The 20,530-nt window shown below is 41.5% G+C and overlaps 1 protein-coding gene across 2 annotated transcripts in view; it reads right to left on the bottom strand.

The window, feature by feature from the left end:
* The window catches only part of LOC144607401 (AP-1 complex subunit mu-1), a 76,128-nt gene that overhangs the window by 36,411 nt on the left and 19,187 nt on the right, over positions 1-20,530 (bottom strand). For both annotated transcript variants that reach the window (XM_078424232.1, XM_078424231.1), the window contains exons 5-10: positions 17,905-18,052; positions 14,494-14,620; positions 8,152-8,294; positions 5,796-5,867; positions 4,622-4,780; positions 1,792-1,917 (exon numbers count right to left, since the gene is read on the bottom strand). In XM_078424232.1, the coding sequence (XP_078280358.1) occupies positions 1,792-1,917; positions 4,622-4,780; positions 5,796-5,867; positions 8,152-8,294; positions 14,494-14,620; positions 17,905-18,052 (775 nt within the window). The remainder of the gene's footprint in view (positions 1-1,791; positions 1,918-4,621; positions 4,781-5,795; positions 5,868-8,151; positions 8,295-14,493; positions 14,621-17,904; positions 18,053-20,530) is intronic.

The following is a 20,530-nucleotide window of genomic DNA, read 5'->3' as shown; positions in this document are numbered from 1 at the left end:
GATACAATCCTCGGTTCCAGTCATTAGTTTACATAATTGTGCAGCAAGAGCACTCTGGTAACATCAGGCATGGGCTATTTAGCTCCCCCATCACTACCTCATTTGCCCTATAATCAGGGAGAAAGCAGCTAACCATGACCTAGCTCTGGATCTTTCAACATATTTGCTAATTGCATCAATTTCTTGATTTAAAATTAATTAAACTTAGCAACATGCCCCATGGAAGGTAGTTCTGGATTTTCAGCTTTAACATATTGAAGAGTTCCTAATTGTCACGGACACAGCCCAGTTCATCATGCACACAGTCTCGCTCTCATTGACTCCATGTACACCTCACTCTGCCACGGGAAGGAAGCCAAAATAATCAAAGACCACTGACACTCGAGGCATTCCCTCTTCTCTCCACTCCTATTGGGCAGAATATATGAAAGCTTGAAAGCAAATATCACCTGATTGAAGAACAGCTTCTACTCTGTCATTATCAGACTACAGGACAGACTTCTGAAGAAGGGTCTTGACCTGAAATGTCACCCGTTCCTTCTCTCCAGAGATGCTGCCTGTTCCACTGAGTTACTCCAGCATTTTGTGCTCATCTTCTGATAAGCTCAGGAGGAATTCTCCATCTCATTGCAGCCCTTGAATTTTTTTGTTTTAATATCTGCATTTTCTCTGTAGATTTGGCACAATATTTTGCACCTTTTCTTGATTGCACTATTATACTCGAGTATGGTTTAATCGTACTTGTGTATGGTATGTAAACTTCCCTTGGTGTATAGATCAGTGGTAGAATTTGGAGGAGAACAAAGGGGCAATGGTGTAGATGAGAGCTCAATGGCCTGGGTGGACATATCTGGCATAAGGGCCTGTTTCCACACAGTGCATCTCTCTGGCTATGATTCTACGACTGAGTTATAGGAATAAAAACATAGAAAGTAGGTGCAGGAGTAGGCACTTTGGCCCTTCGAGCCAGCACCGCCATTCAATATGATCATGGCCGATCATCCAGAATCAGTACCCTTTTCCTGCTTTTTCCCCCATATCCCTTGATTCCATTAGCCCTATCTTGACTCTCCACCTTCACCACAACTCCAATGGGTTAATTGTACACTTCAAAACTGTGATGGACAAATATTTTCTGTGTAATCATGGTGGATGAATGGAATCAAGTAGAGATCAGCCATGGTCTAGCTGATCCAATGAACTGAATAGTCTCCCTCTGTTCATTTGTGATGTCAGAGGAACTGTTGAATTCTGCAAACAGTACAAGATGATCAAGCATCTTTGCTAACTAGCAATGTGAAAAGTAAGTCTGCTATTCTAATGTGGGTAACCATATTTTGGGAGCAAATGCTGGCTTTGCTCAAAGACAACTGCCAGAGCAGCTTAAAGCTAATCTTGTTCCCTTCCAACATCAACCCACACCCACTGGTTGGTGCATAATTAGAGGAGGGGAGAGATTTATCGGGGCTAGGCCAGATCCTCAAAGCTGAACTGTATAACTTTGGGTTAACAACTGTTACAGTTACACTGGGCTATGTGGAGCCCTGGGAAAGCAATTGCATAGGTGAGAAAGGAAACAACTCATCAAGCAACAGGAACAAAGTGTGTCAGTAATGCAGCCAGTGCCACGTGGAAGAGGCAGCACTAGAATGGGAATGTGAAAATGGCAGACAAAATGCTCTTAATGTCCTTCAATATAATGTCTTATTGCCATTAGTCCGTTTTACCAGTGTTCTGCTGGGGAAAAGACAAACAGTGACATCTAGAGTTCATTATAACAGTCCCACTCACCTGTATTCCTGAAGTGGTAAAATAGGGAATTTCAAACTTCACACTGATGGGTGGCTTCCCCTCCTTGTCTTCAGCCTCCACACTGGGAAGCCCAAAGTGTGCTCTCATCAGATACTCCTTCCCACCCTACAAGCATTGGAGAAAGTCAAGTCAGCCAGTGATTTAATTTTATTCATCCACTGAATATGGACGTTTTGACAGCATTTATTGCTCCATTTCTAATTGCCCACGAGATGGTGCCAGTGATGGTGCCTGAATTGCTGCAGTTCACATAGTGATGGTACTTGCATGGAACCAGAGAAGTAAGCTTCAGTGTTGCACCCAGCAGCGACAAAGTAATGATAATTTAACTAAGGAGTGTACGCGATTTGGAAAGGAACTTCCAAGGGGAGTTATTCCCATGTGTAAAATGACTGGCATTCCATCAACCGCACTAAACATTGATTCCCTCCACCATTGATGAACAGCTTTGGCAAATTACTGCAGTGCACTTTATAGTGAATACACATGTGGCCATGGTGCATTATCATATATATATACAGCCGGAAACAGGCCTTTTCGGCCCTCCAAGTCCGTGCCGCCCAGCGATCCCCGCACATTAACACTATCCTACACCCACTAGGGACAATTTTTACATTTACCCAGCCAATTAACCTACATACCTGTACGTCTTTGGTGGCGGAGGGAGTATATTTTCCTGCACAGTGGAGGAGGTCCCATCAGCTAAACTGTTTTGGGCTTGGATGGTGGCAAGACAATAAGTATCATTGAAGAAGCACACATCCAGGCAAGTGGGATTTCATCACACTCTTGATGGGCCTTGTATGTGGCAGAAAGGCTCTGGGGCATCAAGACGCCAGTGCAGAATGCCTCACCTTAAGCCTACTCTTCGAGCCACAGTACTTTTGTAATCTATGTTGAACCCCACCCATATCCCCAACTTTTACATGCTTCATTTTTATATCTATTCATTACTCCGGATCTGGGCACTGTTTGACACCTATTGCCAGTCTCTAACTGCCCTTGAGGAGGTGGTGGTGAGCCACTATGCCTGCACTCCTTCTTGGGAATGTGTTCCATCAGAACCATTTGCGAGAGTGTTTCAAGCAAGCAATGATGAAGGAACAGCAATACATTGCCAAGTCAGGAAGGTGTGCAACTTGAGGGAAACCTGCACGTGGTGGTGTTCCTATGCATCTATTGTCCTCTCTTCTTGGTTTTAGAGATTGGGGGTTTGGCAGTAGCCAAGGTGAGTAACTGCATTTCACTTCGTAGATGGTACTCATAGTCGATACTGTGCAGCAGCAGTGGAAGGAATGATTGTTTAGGGTGGTGGAAGGGATGCCAATCATTCAAACGTTTTATCCTGGATGGTGTTGAGTTTCGACGGTTGCTGGAGCTGCAGTTATCCAAATAAATTGAGAGTATTCCATCACATTCCTTACTTGTGCCTTGAACAGAAAGGCTTTACGGTGTCAGATTAGTCACTCATTGTAAAATCCAATCTCTGATCAGCTCTTTTGCAATTGTATGTATCAAGCTTGTCTCATTAAATGTGTTGTATGGTGACCTCCAAGATAGTAATGGTGGGGGACTTGGACAATAGACAATAGACAATAGACAATAGGTGCAGGAGTAGGCCATTCAGCCCTTCGAGCCAGCACCGCCATTCAATGCGATCATGGCTGATCACTATCAATCAGTACCCCGTTCCTGCCTTCTCCCCATACCCCCTCACTCCGCTATCCTTAAGAGCTCTATCCAGCTCTCTCTTGAAAGCATCCAACGAACTGGCCTCCACTGCCTTCTGAGGCAGAGAATTCCACACCTTCACCACCCTCTGACTGAAAAAGTTCTTCCTCATCTCCGTTCTAAATGGCCTACCCCTTATTCTCAAACTGTGGCCCCTTGTTCTGGACTCCCCCAACATTGGGAACATGTTATCTGCCTCTAATGTGTCCAATCCCCTAATTATCTTATATGTTTCAATAAGATCCCCCCTCATCCTTCTAAATTCCAGTGTATACAAGCCCAATCGCTCCAGCCTTTCAACATACGACAGTCCCGCCATTCCGGGAATTAATCTAGTGAACCTACGCTGCACGCCCTCCATAGCAAGAATATCCTTCCTCAAATTTGGAGACCAAAACTGCACACAGTACTCCAGGTGCGGTCTCACCAGGGCCCGGTACAACTGTAGAAGGACCTCTTTGCTCCTATACTCAACTCCTCTTGTTACGAAGGCCAACATTCCATTGGCTTTCTTCACTGCCTGCTGAACCTGCATGCTTCCTTTCATTGACTGATGCACTAGGACACCCAGATCTCGTTGAACTCCCCCTCCTCCTAACTTGACACCATTCAGATAATAATCTGCCTTTCTATTCTTACTTCCAAAGTGAATAACCTCACACTTATCTACATTAAACTGCATCTGCCATGTATCCGCCCACTCACACAACCTGTCCAGGTCACCCTGCAGCCTTATTGCATCTTCCTCACAATTCACACTACCCCCCAACTTAGTATCATCTGCAAATTTGCAACATAGTGCCACAGAACATTATGGGTAGAATCACCGTGAGGGAGATTATCTTTGCCTAGTACCTTTGTGGCAGCAATGCCCCTTATCAGTGAGTACTTGAATACAATTGTGAATCAGTCGTGAATAAAATTGAACATTGCACGATTATCAGCAAACATCCCCAGCTGAATTGATAAAGTAATTGATGAAGCATTTAAGATGACTTCAAAATAATCTCCATACACAAGAAAATAATCAGTGTTTGCACAGATAGTTAACATAGAAAACACGAACAAAGATCCTTACTGGGAACGATTTGATCGTCCAGACTATTTCACTGCTCTCAGGCACCCACTTCACATTTCCCACTGTGGTCTTAAACTTGGGTGAATCTGCATCATTTGGGACAGGAATGTGAATCTCAACATTGTTGGCTGTCGATCTACGTTTGAACTGACTCTTGGCCTGAGGAAGATATGAAATGTGTTAGATGCTGTCGAGTTAATGCAACATTGCTATTATCATTGGCTTGCTGTCAAGTTATAGCTTTTCAAGATTTGCAAGCATTTATTTTTAAATAACAAACATTCTGACATGACATATTACGGTCAGAGATGAGACAATGCAGGACAACACAATTAATAAAATCCACAGAGTTAGCGTAGTTCAATTTTCATATTAATGCCACAGAACTAAAGTGAGATATCATTGGTATAATTTATATCAATATCTTGTAAAATGGGAATATTCAACAATTCTAAATATCTGAAACAAAAGCAGAAAATGGCGGAAAAACTCAATTCAGGCATGTTCCAGCATCTCAACTGTTGTTGATTTTCATTTACGTCTAAATATCTGGAAAAACTGTACCGAGGCCTATAAAAATACCAAGCAGTTTCAAGTATTTGTCCTTTATGCTAAGCCAGCTGATATTGAAATATGTAAATTCTAGAATATGGGAGGAAGTTTTCAGAGTTCTACAACACAAGTAATCCCACATGGGTTGGCACAACATTGAAAGAGAATGACACTAGGTTTCTGTTAGGCAACATGAGCATGAAAACAGCTGACAGCTTTCTGACATCAATAGATTTCTACCTTTACAGGGAAGCAAACATTCAGCCCATCACAGACGTGCTGGCTCTTTGAAATGCTTTCTCTAGAATGCAACCATTCTTATCTTTACAACAATCGACCACCATTTTAGTCACTGCTGTGCAGCACCTATTGTCTGGCATACTGTGCTCTAACACACACGCACACGCGCGCATGCACTATAAGGCAAGAAATATTGCTGCAGATAATGACAGAAAGTTGGCTCCCTTTGATGAGTTATTTCAATTGGATTTCAGCTCGAGTTTCTCATCTGGACCACACTTCTAAAAAAACCTTGGGCAATGGGTGCTTTGGAACAAAATCAATTAACTCCATTTGGGGCTTTGTTCCCGATTGATCTATGTTTGAGAATAGAATAACTCACCTTAATCATGTACTCAACCCGACTGTGGGAATGCTTCTCGATCACAGATTCAATCCAGATTAGAGGCTTGACCTGATCATAAAAATGCAAGATCATAAGTATTGTGACTGATTTAAGAATTAAACTTGAAAAAGGCAATTGCTCTTTGAAGATTTAGTCGAAATTCATTATAACATATTCATTAGCTGAAACACGAGTGAAACTGTATGCTTTGCATTACAGCCACATTGTCCTAGCTCTGCAACAAATCAATTTCACAGGTGCAGTGACTTTAAAGAAGTCAATAAATTTGGTGCATGCGAGTTCTTGTCCACATGTCAGGCATTATTTAGCTCATGGGAATGAGCTTGCTTTGCCATGGAGTTTCAAGCAGAGGTGGATATGCAGCAGGCTGTCAACATATTGAGAAACCTAGACTTAACATCTTTTCCATATTAAGCTGCCTGGCGAAAGAAATAAGCTGAATGCAAGAAAATAAATACAGAAGGATGCATGAAAACTAATGCAAGATCAGAAACTGTTTTTTCTTATGACAGTAACTGTACAACTCAATCTCTGAGCAGATGGGTCATCAAATGCCTTGCATTGTAAATATTAATATTGATTTTCTGCGACCCCAGTGAAAATCTAAAATGTTGTGGTATCTCACGGGGAATGGCAAATTAGATCCAAAACTGGGTCAGCTGCAGAGAAATGTCTGGATATCATTTACCCTGGCTATCGAATCTGAAACAAAGTGAGAGTCTCATATTAACTGAATTGAGGAATAATTTTTTCAAAAGGATTTCTCCACCTGGGAGGTTCAATTAATGTGTTCAAACCAATAGATTTTTAAGATTTAAACGAAATCAAAGGATATTGGGTAAGGACAGGGAATTGGCAATAATGGTTGGATGGATACTTGATGGTTGGCATGCACATTGTGGGCAAAGAGCCCATTTCGGTGCTGTATCGGGATGACTATGAGTCTATCAGTCACGTTCCAAATGAATAATAATAAATAATAATAATGCATTACATTTATATAGAGCTTTTCAAACACTCAAAGAAGCTTTACAGGGATTTCTAGAACATAGAGAATTGAATAAATAGATAAATAAGTAAACGTACAGAAAAAGGAGACAGAAGGTGAGGTGACCTTCAGTGGTTGAAGGCAGTGCTGAACAGGTGAGACTTCAGTGATGTTTTGAATGTGGTGAGTGAGGAGGAGTCTCTGACGGTTTGGGGTAATGGCAGAGCAAACACTACAGTTCGTTTTCTATGCTCTACTTATGGACGATGGGATTTAAGCCCCCTAATCAAATGCATTCAAGTAAATAGGAGTCGGTCACTGTCTCTATCAAGTTTGCTGTCATTCTGTACAATGACGCAGATCTGTCCCGGTCCTCAGCTCTTCCTCTGTGGCAGTTCTACATGGTCCTCAACTCTCCAAATTTAAAAAAAAATAATCTACCATCTCCTTAATTAACTCCAGTGATCATTCTGGACAACACCGTGGAGCGGAGAATTCCAGAGGTTCAGCACCACGAGAGAAATTCTAATGCACCTCACTTTTAAATATGATTATGTAGTAGCGGTAATGCGTGGAAACAGTAAAGAAGCTACCACTTATTGCTGTCCATCTATTTATTTCAGGGCTCACTCTATAATTAAGGATATGGAACAAGTTGCATTTGGTGTTGCAATCACACAGACCAGGCCAAGGTAACCGCTTTTCATGATTGAACGTTCGGTTCTATGCAAACCTCCATGGTTTTTAGAAATCTAAACAAGGTAATTAAGAGGGAAAAAAAGCAGTGCACAAGCACGTCCCGAATCTCACAATTACAGCTGATCCAATTCAACTGCTTTTCATTTAACTGCTGCTGCGATCATTTAGTCATTTTGGACAACAGATACCCTCCCTTCCAAAACCCAGATCTGGCCAAACAACAGTCATGCTCATGCTTACAATTCTATATTATCCAATTAAAACAACCGCCTCCTCCCCCCCCCCCCCCCCCCCTTCACATTTTTAATCCAACTCTCAAAAAGGCCGTCAAAAAAACCCCATCTGATCAAAGATAATAAAAATGCAAGGTAATGTCTTGGGAGATACGGATTTTGATACACAGAATTTCAGTATGTGTTTTAGTAGATTTAAACATTGTCGGTTTACTGACATTTGGCTACAAAAGGAGACCATGTCACTATGAGTTTTCTTCATCATAAACACTTAATAATAGACAATTATCAGCAGGCTATTAAATAGTATGTGCAAAGGATTCCTGCAAGCTGCTGGAAGGTCTATCAGGCTTCACAGACAGTCAGGCCTGTTAATAACTCACCCAAGCACTACACGTGGCTCAGTACTTACATGTGTATTTAAACGGTAAGACATCAGCTCAAACTCTCCATCGGGTGGAATGAAGGATATGGTTCTGTCGTTTTCGAATCGTGACAGCCTTACACATTGGTGAAATTTCACATCTTCTAACTCCACAGATTTGCTTTTCCCTCCTGTCTCAGGGAAGAAAGGTATCCCTTTAGGAGTTTTACATGCCAGCATTGTTCAAAAGGAATTCTTAAACAGTTTATCAATTACTCCCTGCAAACATTATTACTTTAAGAATAAGAACAACTTGTGATTTTATAACTACGAACAGAAGGTTAGTTTAGCTTAGTTTAGAGATGCAGCATGGAAACAGGCCCTTCGGCCTCCCCCCCCCCACGCCATGCCAACCAACAATCACTCTATACACTAATATTATTATTATTATTATTATTACTAGTATTATTATTATTATACACTCTAGAGACAATTTACAGGTGCCAATTAACTAACAAACTTGCACGTCTTTAGAATGTGGGAGGATGCCGGAGCATCGGAGAAAACCCACACTGTCACAGGGAGCATGTGCGAACTCCGTACAGACAACACCCGTAGACAGGATCGAACCGGGGTCTCTGGTGCAGCAATTCTACCACTACGCCGCCCATGAGAAATGATTTTTGTTTTTCCTTGCCAGAAGTAAATGTTTTTTCCAAGCTCTGCTTACTGAGATTTGCAATACATAAGTAAACCAAGATCAGGTATAGGTACACACTTGTACCAAGTTTTATTTTAACAGTAGTTACAAACAGGTTGGTTTACACTCTTCCAGAATACCACTTTTGCACTCTTTAGATAATACTTTCCAAACCAGAATCTTTGTGAATTTAACAAAGAAGTAATTGGACTCTTAATCATTAGCTTTGGGATGCAAGATGTTTGAAAGCTGTTACATTTTAGTATATGTAATCATTTCATAATGTACTGAATTCTTTGTTATTTGCATGGTCTAGCACCTTCTGCTATCAATGGAAAAAGGCTTTCTCTCAAACACTTCCCCTTTTTCTGGGCAACTTTTGAGCAACTCTGTTGCTTTTTCCACAGGTTTCTGCTTTCAATTATCATTTTAAAGTGGATTAATAATCTGAGCCAGCCTTTCAACTCCAAACAATATTTTCAGTTTGCCGTTCGCTATGGTAATTTTGTCCAAAGGGATGCCAATCTTTTTATTATCGCAGTGGGATGCTTGCTGCTATATGTGACATATGATGGGCAACATGCTTTCAATTACAGAAGCTTAGTGAATAGTGTTGCCTTGCCTTGTTTGAGGATTCTTTTATAAAAGCACATACAACAAGTATTTCTCATCAATTCTTTTGGATCATAGTAACTCCCCCCCCAAGCTAAAGGAGGCAACTGTATGGCCCAATGGGTCAGTGTCAGTTCTCAGAGTAATGCCATGTTAATTGTCTGTAATGTGCAGCCTAACCACATGACAATTAACAATCCTCGATACTTCCACCTGGCCACCTATACTAGGAATAATCTGCCGTGGGCAATTATCTCACCAACCAGCCAGTCTTTGCAGAAGGAATCTGGTTCACCCAGAGGAAACTAATGTGGTCATGGAGAGAACGTGCAAACTCCATGCATAGAGCTGTCAGGGTCAAATCAGACTTGAAGCTGCAAGACAGCTGCATCTTGCAGCCCCATTGTGCTGCCCTTGCACAATTTTACTTTGGCAAAGTCACGGAGGAACAGGTGACAATATCTGCACAACGTCTGCACTAATCTGCTTCCTGAGAGTCATGTTTTCATTAGAGATTTGGCTTTGGAAAAACTGCACAGAGCTGCTCTAATGCAGAGTAATTACATGACAGAAATGTTCCTAAATGTATGGCCCAGCCAAGACAGTTCCTAACTACAGGAAACACGAAGAGCTGGCACAAACAAGGTTGCTGGTGGTTTATATGCAACAGATCTTTGCTGACCAATATATCATTGGGAAATTAATTGCGTTCATAAAAATAACATTTGGTTTTTAAGGTGCATTCTGGTTAATCTTGTTTTATCTGCTTACGCTCTCATTTCAACAGCAGTAATGAAGACCATGACAACAAGGTTTGTTGATCCCACAAAGTATAGTGTTTATTTGGCTGTACATAGAGTCATACAGTGTGGAAACTAGCCCTTCAATCCAACATGCCCACGTCGACCAACATGGCACATCTACATCAGTCCCACCTGCCTGTGTTTGGCCAATATTCTTCTGAACCTAAACCATCAATGTACCTGTCCAAATGTTTTTTGAGCGTTGTGCTAGTACCTGCCTCAACCACATCCTCTGGCAAAGCATTCACTATACCCACCACATGGTGTAAAACTTGCCCCTCCAGGTTCCTAGTAAATCTCCCCCCCCCCCCCCCCCTCCCCTTCACCACAAACCTATGTCCTTTGGTTCTTGATTCCTTTACTCTGGGTAAAAGACTGTGCATTTACCGTATCCAATCCCCTCATGATCTTATATACCTCCAAGATCACCCCTCATCTTCCAAGGAATAAAGTCCTAGCCTGCTCAACCTCTCCCTGCAGCTCAGGCTCTCGAGTCTCGCAACTTCCTCGTAACTTTTCTCTGCTCCTTTTCCAGCTTAACACCATCTTTCCTATAACTGGATGACCAAATGTAACAAATGTGCTTCTCCAATGTCTTGTACAATTGTAACATAACCTCACAACTTCTATATCAATACTCTGACTGATGAAGGCCAATGGGCCGAAAACCTTTGTGACCACCCCATCTATCTGTGACACCACTTTCAAGGAACCATGTACTTGCACTCCTAAATCCCTCCGCTCTGCAACACTTCCCAGAGCCATGCAATTCACACAAAAGGTCCTGCCCTGGTTTGACTTACCAAAATACAACACCTTGCACATATCTGCATTAAACTTCATTAACCATACATCAGCCCACCTGACGAAGTGATCAAGATCCTGCTGCAATATTTGATAACCTTCTTTACTATCTACGAAGCCACCCACTTTAATGTCATCTGCAAACTTGCTAATCATGCCTTGTACATTCCCATCCAAACTGTTGATAGTGATATATGATGCCTTAAAAGCAGGGGAGGAAGATCTCCACAGTATCCTGGCCAAGATTTATCCTCAAACTTTACAAACATATTATCTGATCATTTTTTAGAAATTGGAAGTGAAAGCTGGGTGTGTACTTGGCTAAGAAATAGGAGACAGACAGCAACTGTGAACAGATGCTTCAGTGACAGGAGAAACAAACTCTGCAGCGGGAAATAGGATCACTGCTATGTTTGCTGTATATAAATGATTTGGACTTGTAAAAGGACCACCATTTCAAAGATTACAAACAATGCATTACGTGGCCATGTAGTAATTGTGAACGAAGCAGATGGCTCCAAGCAAGTGACATATTGTGAAATGAACATATGAAATTTATTGCACATAATTGGAGACTGACATACTACGGGATAAGCAGGACAGAGTGGCAGTAAAATCTAAATAGTAACAATCTGAGATAGATACAGGCACTGAGGCACTTGGGAGTGCATATTCTCAAAACGTTGAAGGTGTGAGAAGTAGTAAAGGAGGCAGTTAACTGCAGTGTATGCTTGGCTAAGTATACAGGGCACCGCATACATTCTAAAATCTGGTTAGGTGCAAAAAATTGCAGAGTTCTGAGCATACTTTGGCAAGGGTATTAAAACCAGAGAGTGTACACATGGGCAAATTACCAGCAATCCATGCCTTAATTATCTGGGTACAGTGGAGGGGTTCAGATTGTTCTCGTTACAACACAGAAGAAGAGAAGGCCCAAGACAGACATTAAAAAATGGGATTTAGAGCAGGCAGACCAAAATTCTCATTGTCTAAAAGAATGGTTCAATCAGATTCAATTGGAACCTTCAAAAGGCAATTTGATATTTATTCAAGTAATTATTTGCAGTTTTTGGGGAAAGATGGGGCACGGAACAAAACTGGACAGCTCTTCCATCGAGCGCACTCAGCAAAGACAAGCCAAATAGTCGCTTCACTGTTGTAATATATATTAGCAAATCAGCCGCTGCATTTTCTACTTTAACACACAACCATACTAGAAATCTTTTCCATCAGCTGTACAGAACTCTGACTGTGATGTAAATCTAGATGGCTCACTGAATACAAATCACTCTTATTTGACCAAAAGGATCGGTGAAGCTCATGATCATTTCTCTCACTCAAACATAATCCAATCTAGGTCAAAAACACTTGCCCTGCGCATAACTGAATATCACTAAAGCAGGAACACTGACAGAAGTTAACCAGCTTCTGCCTCCATCTCAGCTGCTTGCCGTTTCTCTGGCCTTCTTACTACACTCTTGCCACATTAATTTGCGCCCTTCTCTGCTTCTATTCATGTATCGCACCACTGTCATTATTTTAATTTTCAGACATCCCATGCTCCCATTATTTTTATTTCCTCCTTGTTACTTCGTGTTCAGTGTCCTACTCTACAATCAGATCACTATCTAGTTGTGCCTCAACAATCCCTACACTATCCCTCCATCTTCTTTACCTCCACTGAAAGATGAGCTAGTTTATAGTAGTTTAGTTTAGAGATAAAAAGCAGAAACAGGCCCTTCAGCCTCCCAAATCAGTGCCGACCAGTGATCACCCGCACGCAAGCACTATCCCACACTCTAGGGACAATCTACAATTTTACCAAGCCAGTTAACCTACAGACCTGTACGTCTTTGGAGTGTGGGAGGAAACCAAGAGAACCCGGAGAAAACCCACACGGTCATAGGGAGAATGTACAAACTCCATACACACAGCACCTGTAGTCAGAATTGAAACTGTGTTTGGAGCTGTGAGGCAGCAATTCTACAGCTGCACCAACATGTTGCAAAATTGTCCAACCTGACATCAAGACCAGTGGATCAGATAGTTTCAGTTCACTCCAACCCTTTAAATAAATGAGCAACAAGATACTTATGTACAAAAATAAATAAATGATCACAGCAGCCAAAATAAACCTTTAAACCCTTTTTTCAGCATTCAGTGAGATAGCTCACCTCTGACCTACCTTCTTCACATACTCATCTTTGCTCCACATTTCTAATTAATAATTGATCTTTTGTAATTTGTGTGTGAAATTATTTCCTATTGTCCTTTGCATTTAGTAGAGTTTACATGGAAAAGACCTGCTCTGAGGGTTTCGCCCCGAAACGCCACCCATTCCTTCTCTCCAGAGCTGATGCCTGTCCCGCTGAGTTACTCCAACATTTTGTGACGACCTGATAGTCCATCGCTTGGAAAGTCTTCAAGCCATAGCATTAGCTATGATATTACTTATCAGTCAATTATAGGACCATCTGACCTACTCCTGCTTCTGTCACTTATGCCTCAACGACACAACCAGATTTCTGTTTTTCTAAACCTGTCTCTCCCTATTTATCTTACAAGTTCCCCATATTAACTTGAGACTTGGATAAGCATTACTCTGATAAACCTAAATTCGCAACAAAATCATCCCTGGTTTATGTAAACACTCCATGCAATTTTACAGTGTAGGTATAATGTGGGTAAATACAGCCTATTATACAGCCTATTTTTAAGACCAAAAACAGTTTATAAAGGCGTGATGAGTCAAAACTGTACATTGTACTAAAATAATTTTGAAGCAGGGATTTTGCTTCGTTGCAGCATAGTTCTAGTCCACTTTCTATTCCAATTCACTCGAAATGGACAACCTTCCATTAATCATTTTGATTATTTTCTCTGCAAACACTTTAATAATCTATTTATATGGACTCCACTCTGGAATCTTTTTCGACTGCTATCGTTCCTCACACACCAATGCATTTAAAGACACGTGAAGTTAAAAGTGAGTAATATCACAAACACCCACATTAAACGGGTCATAAAGAGAATAGGTCATTGGGAAAGCACAAACCTTTCGCAACTGATGAAATACTTTTGCATTCACTCTTGTAAGAATACTGAAACGCAGCCACAATTAGCCTACAGCAACTATGTTTTTTTTAAATGGATATTAATTTTGGTCAGAAAACTGATGTCATTCCTCTTCTTCCAAAATGCCTATGTGACATTAATAATTCCCCAGAGCTTCAGGTGACCCATTCAGCTTCACTTTCTTTAAATTTCACCATTAAGCTGCTGGCTTGTTGCACACAAAATACTTATTATTCAAAAGACAAGGTATCTCAGCACGAAATTACTCAGGCTTCACTATCACCAAATTCGTATTGTACCTTGATACAGAGCTTAATGTTATTTCTGTTGATACAAAAAGACAACCAATTTCTAACGCATGGTTATTAATTTACATAGAAAATTAAGAATACTTACGACCTGTATTCTCAAACAATACTTTGTCATTTAATCCGAGTCTCAGCTCTGGCATTCCTGATAGGAACACTCGCATTTTGATGGAGCCCACTATTTCACTGCGTAATACATTTCCATTCGCACTGACCTAGATTGGGAGCAAGGAAGATGATGTTGACTTGGGAATTGTTTTGCATGGGTCTCCACTTCAAACAAAGTGCATTTAATAACTGACTACCTGTCACAATATATTGAGAAAAAGTGAGTTGCTGATTACATTTTTCAAATATTCTAGAAATTATTATTTTCATAAAATTTGTGTTAAGGAACATTAATAATTCCCAAGCTTTCACTTCAGGGTTAATCACTACTGCAAGCTCTGCTGAATTCCAGCTTCTCCAGGATGATATCTTTATTGCCAGCACATCCCCCTCTGGGATGACATTATAAATTTATAAGTAGGATTCACTGATTAATGACTAGATGGAAAGAATCCAAGCTCACCAATGATTCTTGCAGCTTGTACTTTCGTACAGTAAGCACGGGACAAAAATCAAACCAGAAATGAGAGTTAAAGTACCATTTGTACTAATCCACTACAGAAATCAGCCAGCACATATATGATCCATCAATAAGACACCGTCTTTGTCTGCCACTCCCTTCACTCGCGTTCCACACATCACACAAAATGGGGGAAGTGCTGAAAGACTGAGATGCTTAATAAATCAAGAGAAGTGAGAGAGTGGTGGCACAGGAGAGTGAAGGGCAAATTAACAAAGTCTCATATGCAGCACAGAGCAAAAAACAAAGCTTAACTGTCTTTAACTGACTGCATACAACCTTTGCAATAAGACTAATGATGGACAACATTGATAACAAAATGCAAGGAATATTCGTTAGCCACGTTCAAACACATCACAAAGACAGCCTTCTTCCACCTCAAAAACATTGCCCGTCTCCGTCCATCCCTCTCCTCCACAGCTGCAGAAACCCTCATCCACGCCTTCATCACCTCCCGTCTGGACTACTGCAACAGCCTCCTCTATGGCGCACCCTCAAAAATCATCAGTAAACTTCAATACATTCAAAACTCCGCTGCCCGTCTACTCACCCACACCCCGATCCGTGACCATATCACCCCCGTCCTTTACAAACTCCACTGGCTCCCCATCCCCCAGAGAATCCAGTACAAAATCCTCCTCATAACCTACAAAGCCCTCCATAACCTGGCCCCATCCTACCTGAAAGACCTCCTCCACAGGCACACTCCCACCTGCACCCTCCGCTCTGCTGCTGCCAATCTCCTATCCCCCCACATCCGGACCAAACTCAGATCCTGGGGGGGACAGGGCTTTCTCCATCGCTGCTCCCACCCTATGGAACTCACTACCCCAAACCGTTAGAGACTCCTCCACACTCACCACATTCAAAACATCGCTGAAGTCTCACCTGTTCAGTACTGCCTTCAACCACTGAAGGTCACCTCACCTTCTGTCTCCTTTCTCTGTTCGTTTACTTATTTACTTATTTATCTATTTATTCATTTCCCTATGTTCTCTAAATCTCTGTAAAGCGTCTTTGAGTATATGAAAAGCACTATATAAATGTAATGCATTATTATTATTATTATTATTACAGAGACATAGTTGCAGGGTGACCAAGACCGAGTGCTCAATATGTCATGTTGTACCATGTCCCAAAAGATCAGGACAAAGGAGAAAGGAAGTGGAGTGGCATCTTTAATCAAGAAAGGCAGAGTGGTGTTGAGTTATGACAGAGGCTGTGGATAGTAATACAGATTCGGTTTGGGTTGAAATCAGGAATAGTAAGGAAAAGTAGACATGGGTGGGAGTGATGTGTAGGTCCCCAAAATATGATTACTCGATAAGATGGAGCACAAATGGGGAAATATATTGGGCATGTTTGAAGAGAACTGCAATTGCCATGGGAAATTTTAATCTACATATTGACTAACAAACCAATCTGGCAATGGCATTGCAGCAAAATTTGGAATGCATCATTGTTTAGAAAGGCAAGAACGGGCTATTTTGGATTCGCTCATGAGTAGTGAGGAAGGGTAAGAGATCTTATGTTTGAAGATCCTGTCAGAGGTCGTGAACACAAAATGATAACATTCTAGATGTCATTTGATGGTGAACACCACAGAACCAAAGCCACCATCTACAACTTATACAAGGGCAATTATAATAGAATGAGGGTGGAATTGTCCAAGGTGGATTGAGAAAATAAGCTAAGAGACAGGTCAGTAAATTAACCGTGGCAGATAATCAAACAGCTGAGAAGGAATTCATCCCAATTAGATAGAGGGATTCCATGAGAAAGAGGCACATTTGTGGTTAACACCTGTTGACAATATTAACCTGAAAGGTAGTGCATGCAGCATGGCTGATGGCAAGTAAGAAGATAAGAACATTTTAGGATCCAGCAGTAAAGGATTAAAAAAACACAAGGGAGAAAATTGATTTTGAGAGTAAACTTGTGTGTAATTACAAACCAAACAGTAATAGGGGTATTGAGAGACATCCCAAATCTCTTAAAACATCTAGGAAAGTAGAGGCGTGATGCAAATTCTTCATGATTGCTCCATGCTGGGCCCAGGACTGTTCATTCAAGATGTTAATTCCCAGGAATTTGAAACTTAAACTCTTTCCCCCAACCCATCGATAAAAAACGGCATGGGGTCTTCCAACTGTGTTGCGACACCATTCAACCAGGTGTTTTCCCCCCTCTCCGCTGACTCATCAGATGGCATTGGAGCTGTTTTTAGGCACACAATCATGGATGACATTTGCACATAGTTTAGTTTAAAGATACAGGGTGAAAACAGGCCCGACGGCCCACCTAGTCTGCGCCATATGTGGATGTTGCTGGTAATGCCAGCATTTATCACCCATCCCTAACTGCCCATGAATTGAGTAGGCAATTAAGTCAACTACATCGACAAATCTAGAATGACACTTAAACACAAGTGTCATTCTAGATTTGAATCAGAGATGAACTTCCCCAGAAGAGATCAGTGAACTAGAGAATTTTGTTTAAATAATATTCAGTAGTTTTATGATTACCTTTACTAAATCTAGATTTAAAAAAAAGTTTGATTTAACTAATCGCTTGAATTTAAATTCTCCAGCTGCCACAGTAGCTTCTGAAGTTGTGTGTCTGAAACAGTAGTCCAGAACTCTGGTGGCTAGTCCAGTAGCCTAACCACAATGCTACTATACAACCCTTCCAGAAACTATACAGTGGTTTTGATTATATGCTAATGATAACATTGACTAAAGACAAAAGAATTTCTATTCCTCAGTGATGCTGCTCATGAGATTATTTTAGGGAGAAAGAAAAGGAAGGCGTGCATTAATGGCAACATCTCCATGGTTGACAAGTAACAGGAGTCAATTTACAATAACTCACCAGTAGGTTGACAGATTCAATAACATCAAGAAACACTTCATTTTTACGATACTTAATTCCCTCTGATCTCCAAGACACGGCATTGGTAACAGTGGCTGGTGGGCGGGGCGCCCCAGTGTCCAGCTTATGACCTTCTTGAGTGATGTACCTAGGAATGGGATGAAGGTTGGAGCTGATCAATTTAGATAGACCAGACAGAAGAAATTTAAATGCTAACTCACCCGTCATAACCTAGGATGCTGTAATTGTGCCGCTACTTGGTAGGTGTAAGGGTGGAAATTTATACAGCCAGACCATGGATTCAGTCTCTTGATTCTGTGCAAGGATATTGCAGCTGGTCCCTTTTCTTATAGTTTTACGCTTGTCTTGCAATTAATGATCCAATTCCCCATTAAAGCATCATTGAATTTGGCTACGTCACACTGTTCAATGCTGCATTCCAAAAAACAATCACTTTGGCCTGTCCCTCCTCTCTTCCAGCTTTCTTTCCTTGCCCCCTCCACAATGAGAACGAAGGGTCCCAACCCGAAACATCATCTATCCATGCTCTCCAATGATGCTTCCTGACCCGCCTACTCCAGCTGTTTGTGTTATTTGTTGTAAACCAGTGTCGCAGGTACTTGTATCCATTTCCTATGAAAGTATTTTTCCATATGTTGCCGTAATATATTTTTTAATGGGTCTGGCCTCTTCCATCATTGGCAACATATCACCACCATTATGCGCATTCATAGTACATCTCCCCTTGGCCTTCTTATCTTCAAGGAGAACAACCCTTGATTCTCTATCATCTTCCCAGTAACACAAATCACTCATCTCCAGAATCATTCCAGTAAAGCTTTTATGCATTCCCCTCCCTTTCTAAAGTGTACAAACAGAGCCAAAAGAATATTTATGTTGTGTCATCATAACTTCTTTGCTCCTTTCAAAGCCCTAGATGACTTACTTTTTTTTAACCATTTTCTCAATGTCCTCCGCCACCCTCAAAGAACTATGCCTATTTATAGCCATGGCTTTCTTTTCTTCATTTCCTTTCATATTACTCCTCCACATTCAATAGGGCGGCACGGTGGCGCAGCGATAGAGCTGCTGCCTTACAGCGAATGCAGCGCCGGAGACTCAGGTTCGATCCTGACTACGGGCACCGTCTGTACGGAGTTTGTACTTTCTCCCAGTGACCTGCGTGGGTTTTCTCCGAGATCTCCGGTTTCCTCCCACAATCCAAAGACGTACAGGTATGTAGGTTAATTGGTTGGGCAAATATAAAAATTGTCCCTAGTGGGTGTGGGATAATGTTAGTGTGCAGGGATCGCTGGGCGGCGCGGACCTGGTGGGCCGAAGGGCCTGTTTCTGCGCTGTATCTCTAAATCTAAATCTAAAACATCTAGAACTTTAGTGTCAGAGAGTTATACAGCACCAAAATTGCTCCTTCGGCCCAACTCTCCATGCTGGCAAGGATGCTTATCTAAGCTAGTCCCATTTGGCCGTGTTCAGCCCATATCCCTCCGATACATTCTATCCGTGTTCCTGTCCAAATGTTTTTTTTTTAAAAACATTGTAATTGTACATGCTTCTACCACTAATAAATACCCGAGCTATCCTCTCTATAGAACAACTACTCATGCTTTGCCTCAGCCGGATTTTTATCCATGCTGCCACCGTCCAACCTGCAATATTGATTATAACTTACCCTAATTTCTGGCTGATGTTGACGACTATTGACCAATGCAACTACTACCCAAATGATTAGCACCTCAGGCTCACTGAAGTGGAGCGCCTTTTAATGTAATTGCTATTTTTCAGAAAACAGCCTTCGTAAACAAGACCTTATGATAGGTAAAGAAGGAAATTCAGATGAGCAGATATGGCGGTCGGATCTGCAACATTAAAGCAGCATATCAAAAATTTTGAAACCAGTCAATGGGCACTGCTTGAAGGTTCATAAACATCCAGCAAACCTCCATTTTGAGCAGTGGGTGTGGGTCTATCTTCAGTTTAAACCAGCATCTGCAGTTCCTTCCTTCACATAACCTATTAGTTTGCATGCACAAATTTGCTCTTGATAATTAAACAACTACAACCAGAACCTCATGGCTGCAATATATATTGCTAAAGGAAGCACTGTAATACTTGCTATCACTTTCCTGCAGCATCTCCAAAATGCTTCGCAATCCAGCTTTGGTGGGAGGAAGATGGAATCTTGAGAATCTTTAAATGGAAATAATGCACTTTCCTAATATGGATATATATCATCACTCCTTCATCCATGTGGGCACTGATCCTAGATTTTTTTTAACATACAGGATTATTGGAATAACTTCACACTGCATTGCAAGTTTTTTGGATCACCGCACTCTTCTAGGGCTGATAAGAGGCGAGCCTTAAACGTCAGGCTGCACAGCAATGCCCAGACACCATATAGAACTGCAGATGCTGGTTTACACAACAGGACACAAACTACTGGAGAAACTCAACAGGCCAGGTAGCATTTCTGGAGAAGATGGACGGGCAATGTTTTGGGTTGGGACCCTTCTTCAGTCTGTTTGTAGTGAGGGGTGGAAGAAAGCTGGAAGAGAGGAGGGGAAGGACAAAGCCTGGCAGATAATAGGTGGATACAGGCGTGGGA

This window comes from Rhinoraja longicauda, chromosome 28 (assembly GCF_053455715.1).
Source record: "Rhinoraja longicauda isolate Sanriku21f chromosome 28, sRhiLon1.1, whole genome shotgun sequence".
NCBI classification, from domain to species: Eukaryota; Metazoa; Chordata; class Chondrichthyes; order Rajiformes; family Arhynchobatidae; genus Rhinoraja; species Rhinoraja longicauda.
This window is presented reverse-complemented; position numbering and strand designations above follow the sequence as displayed.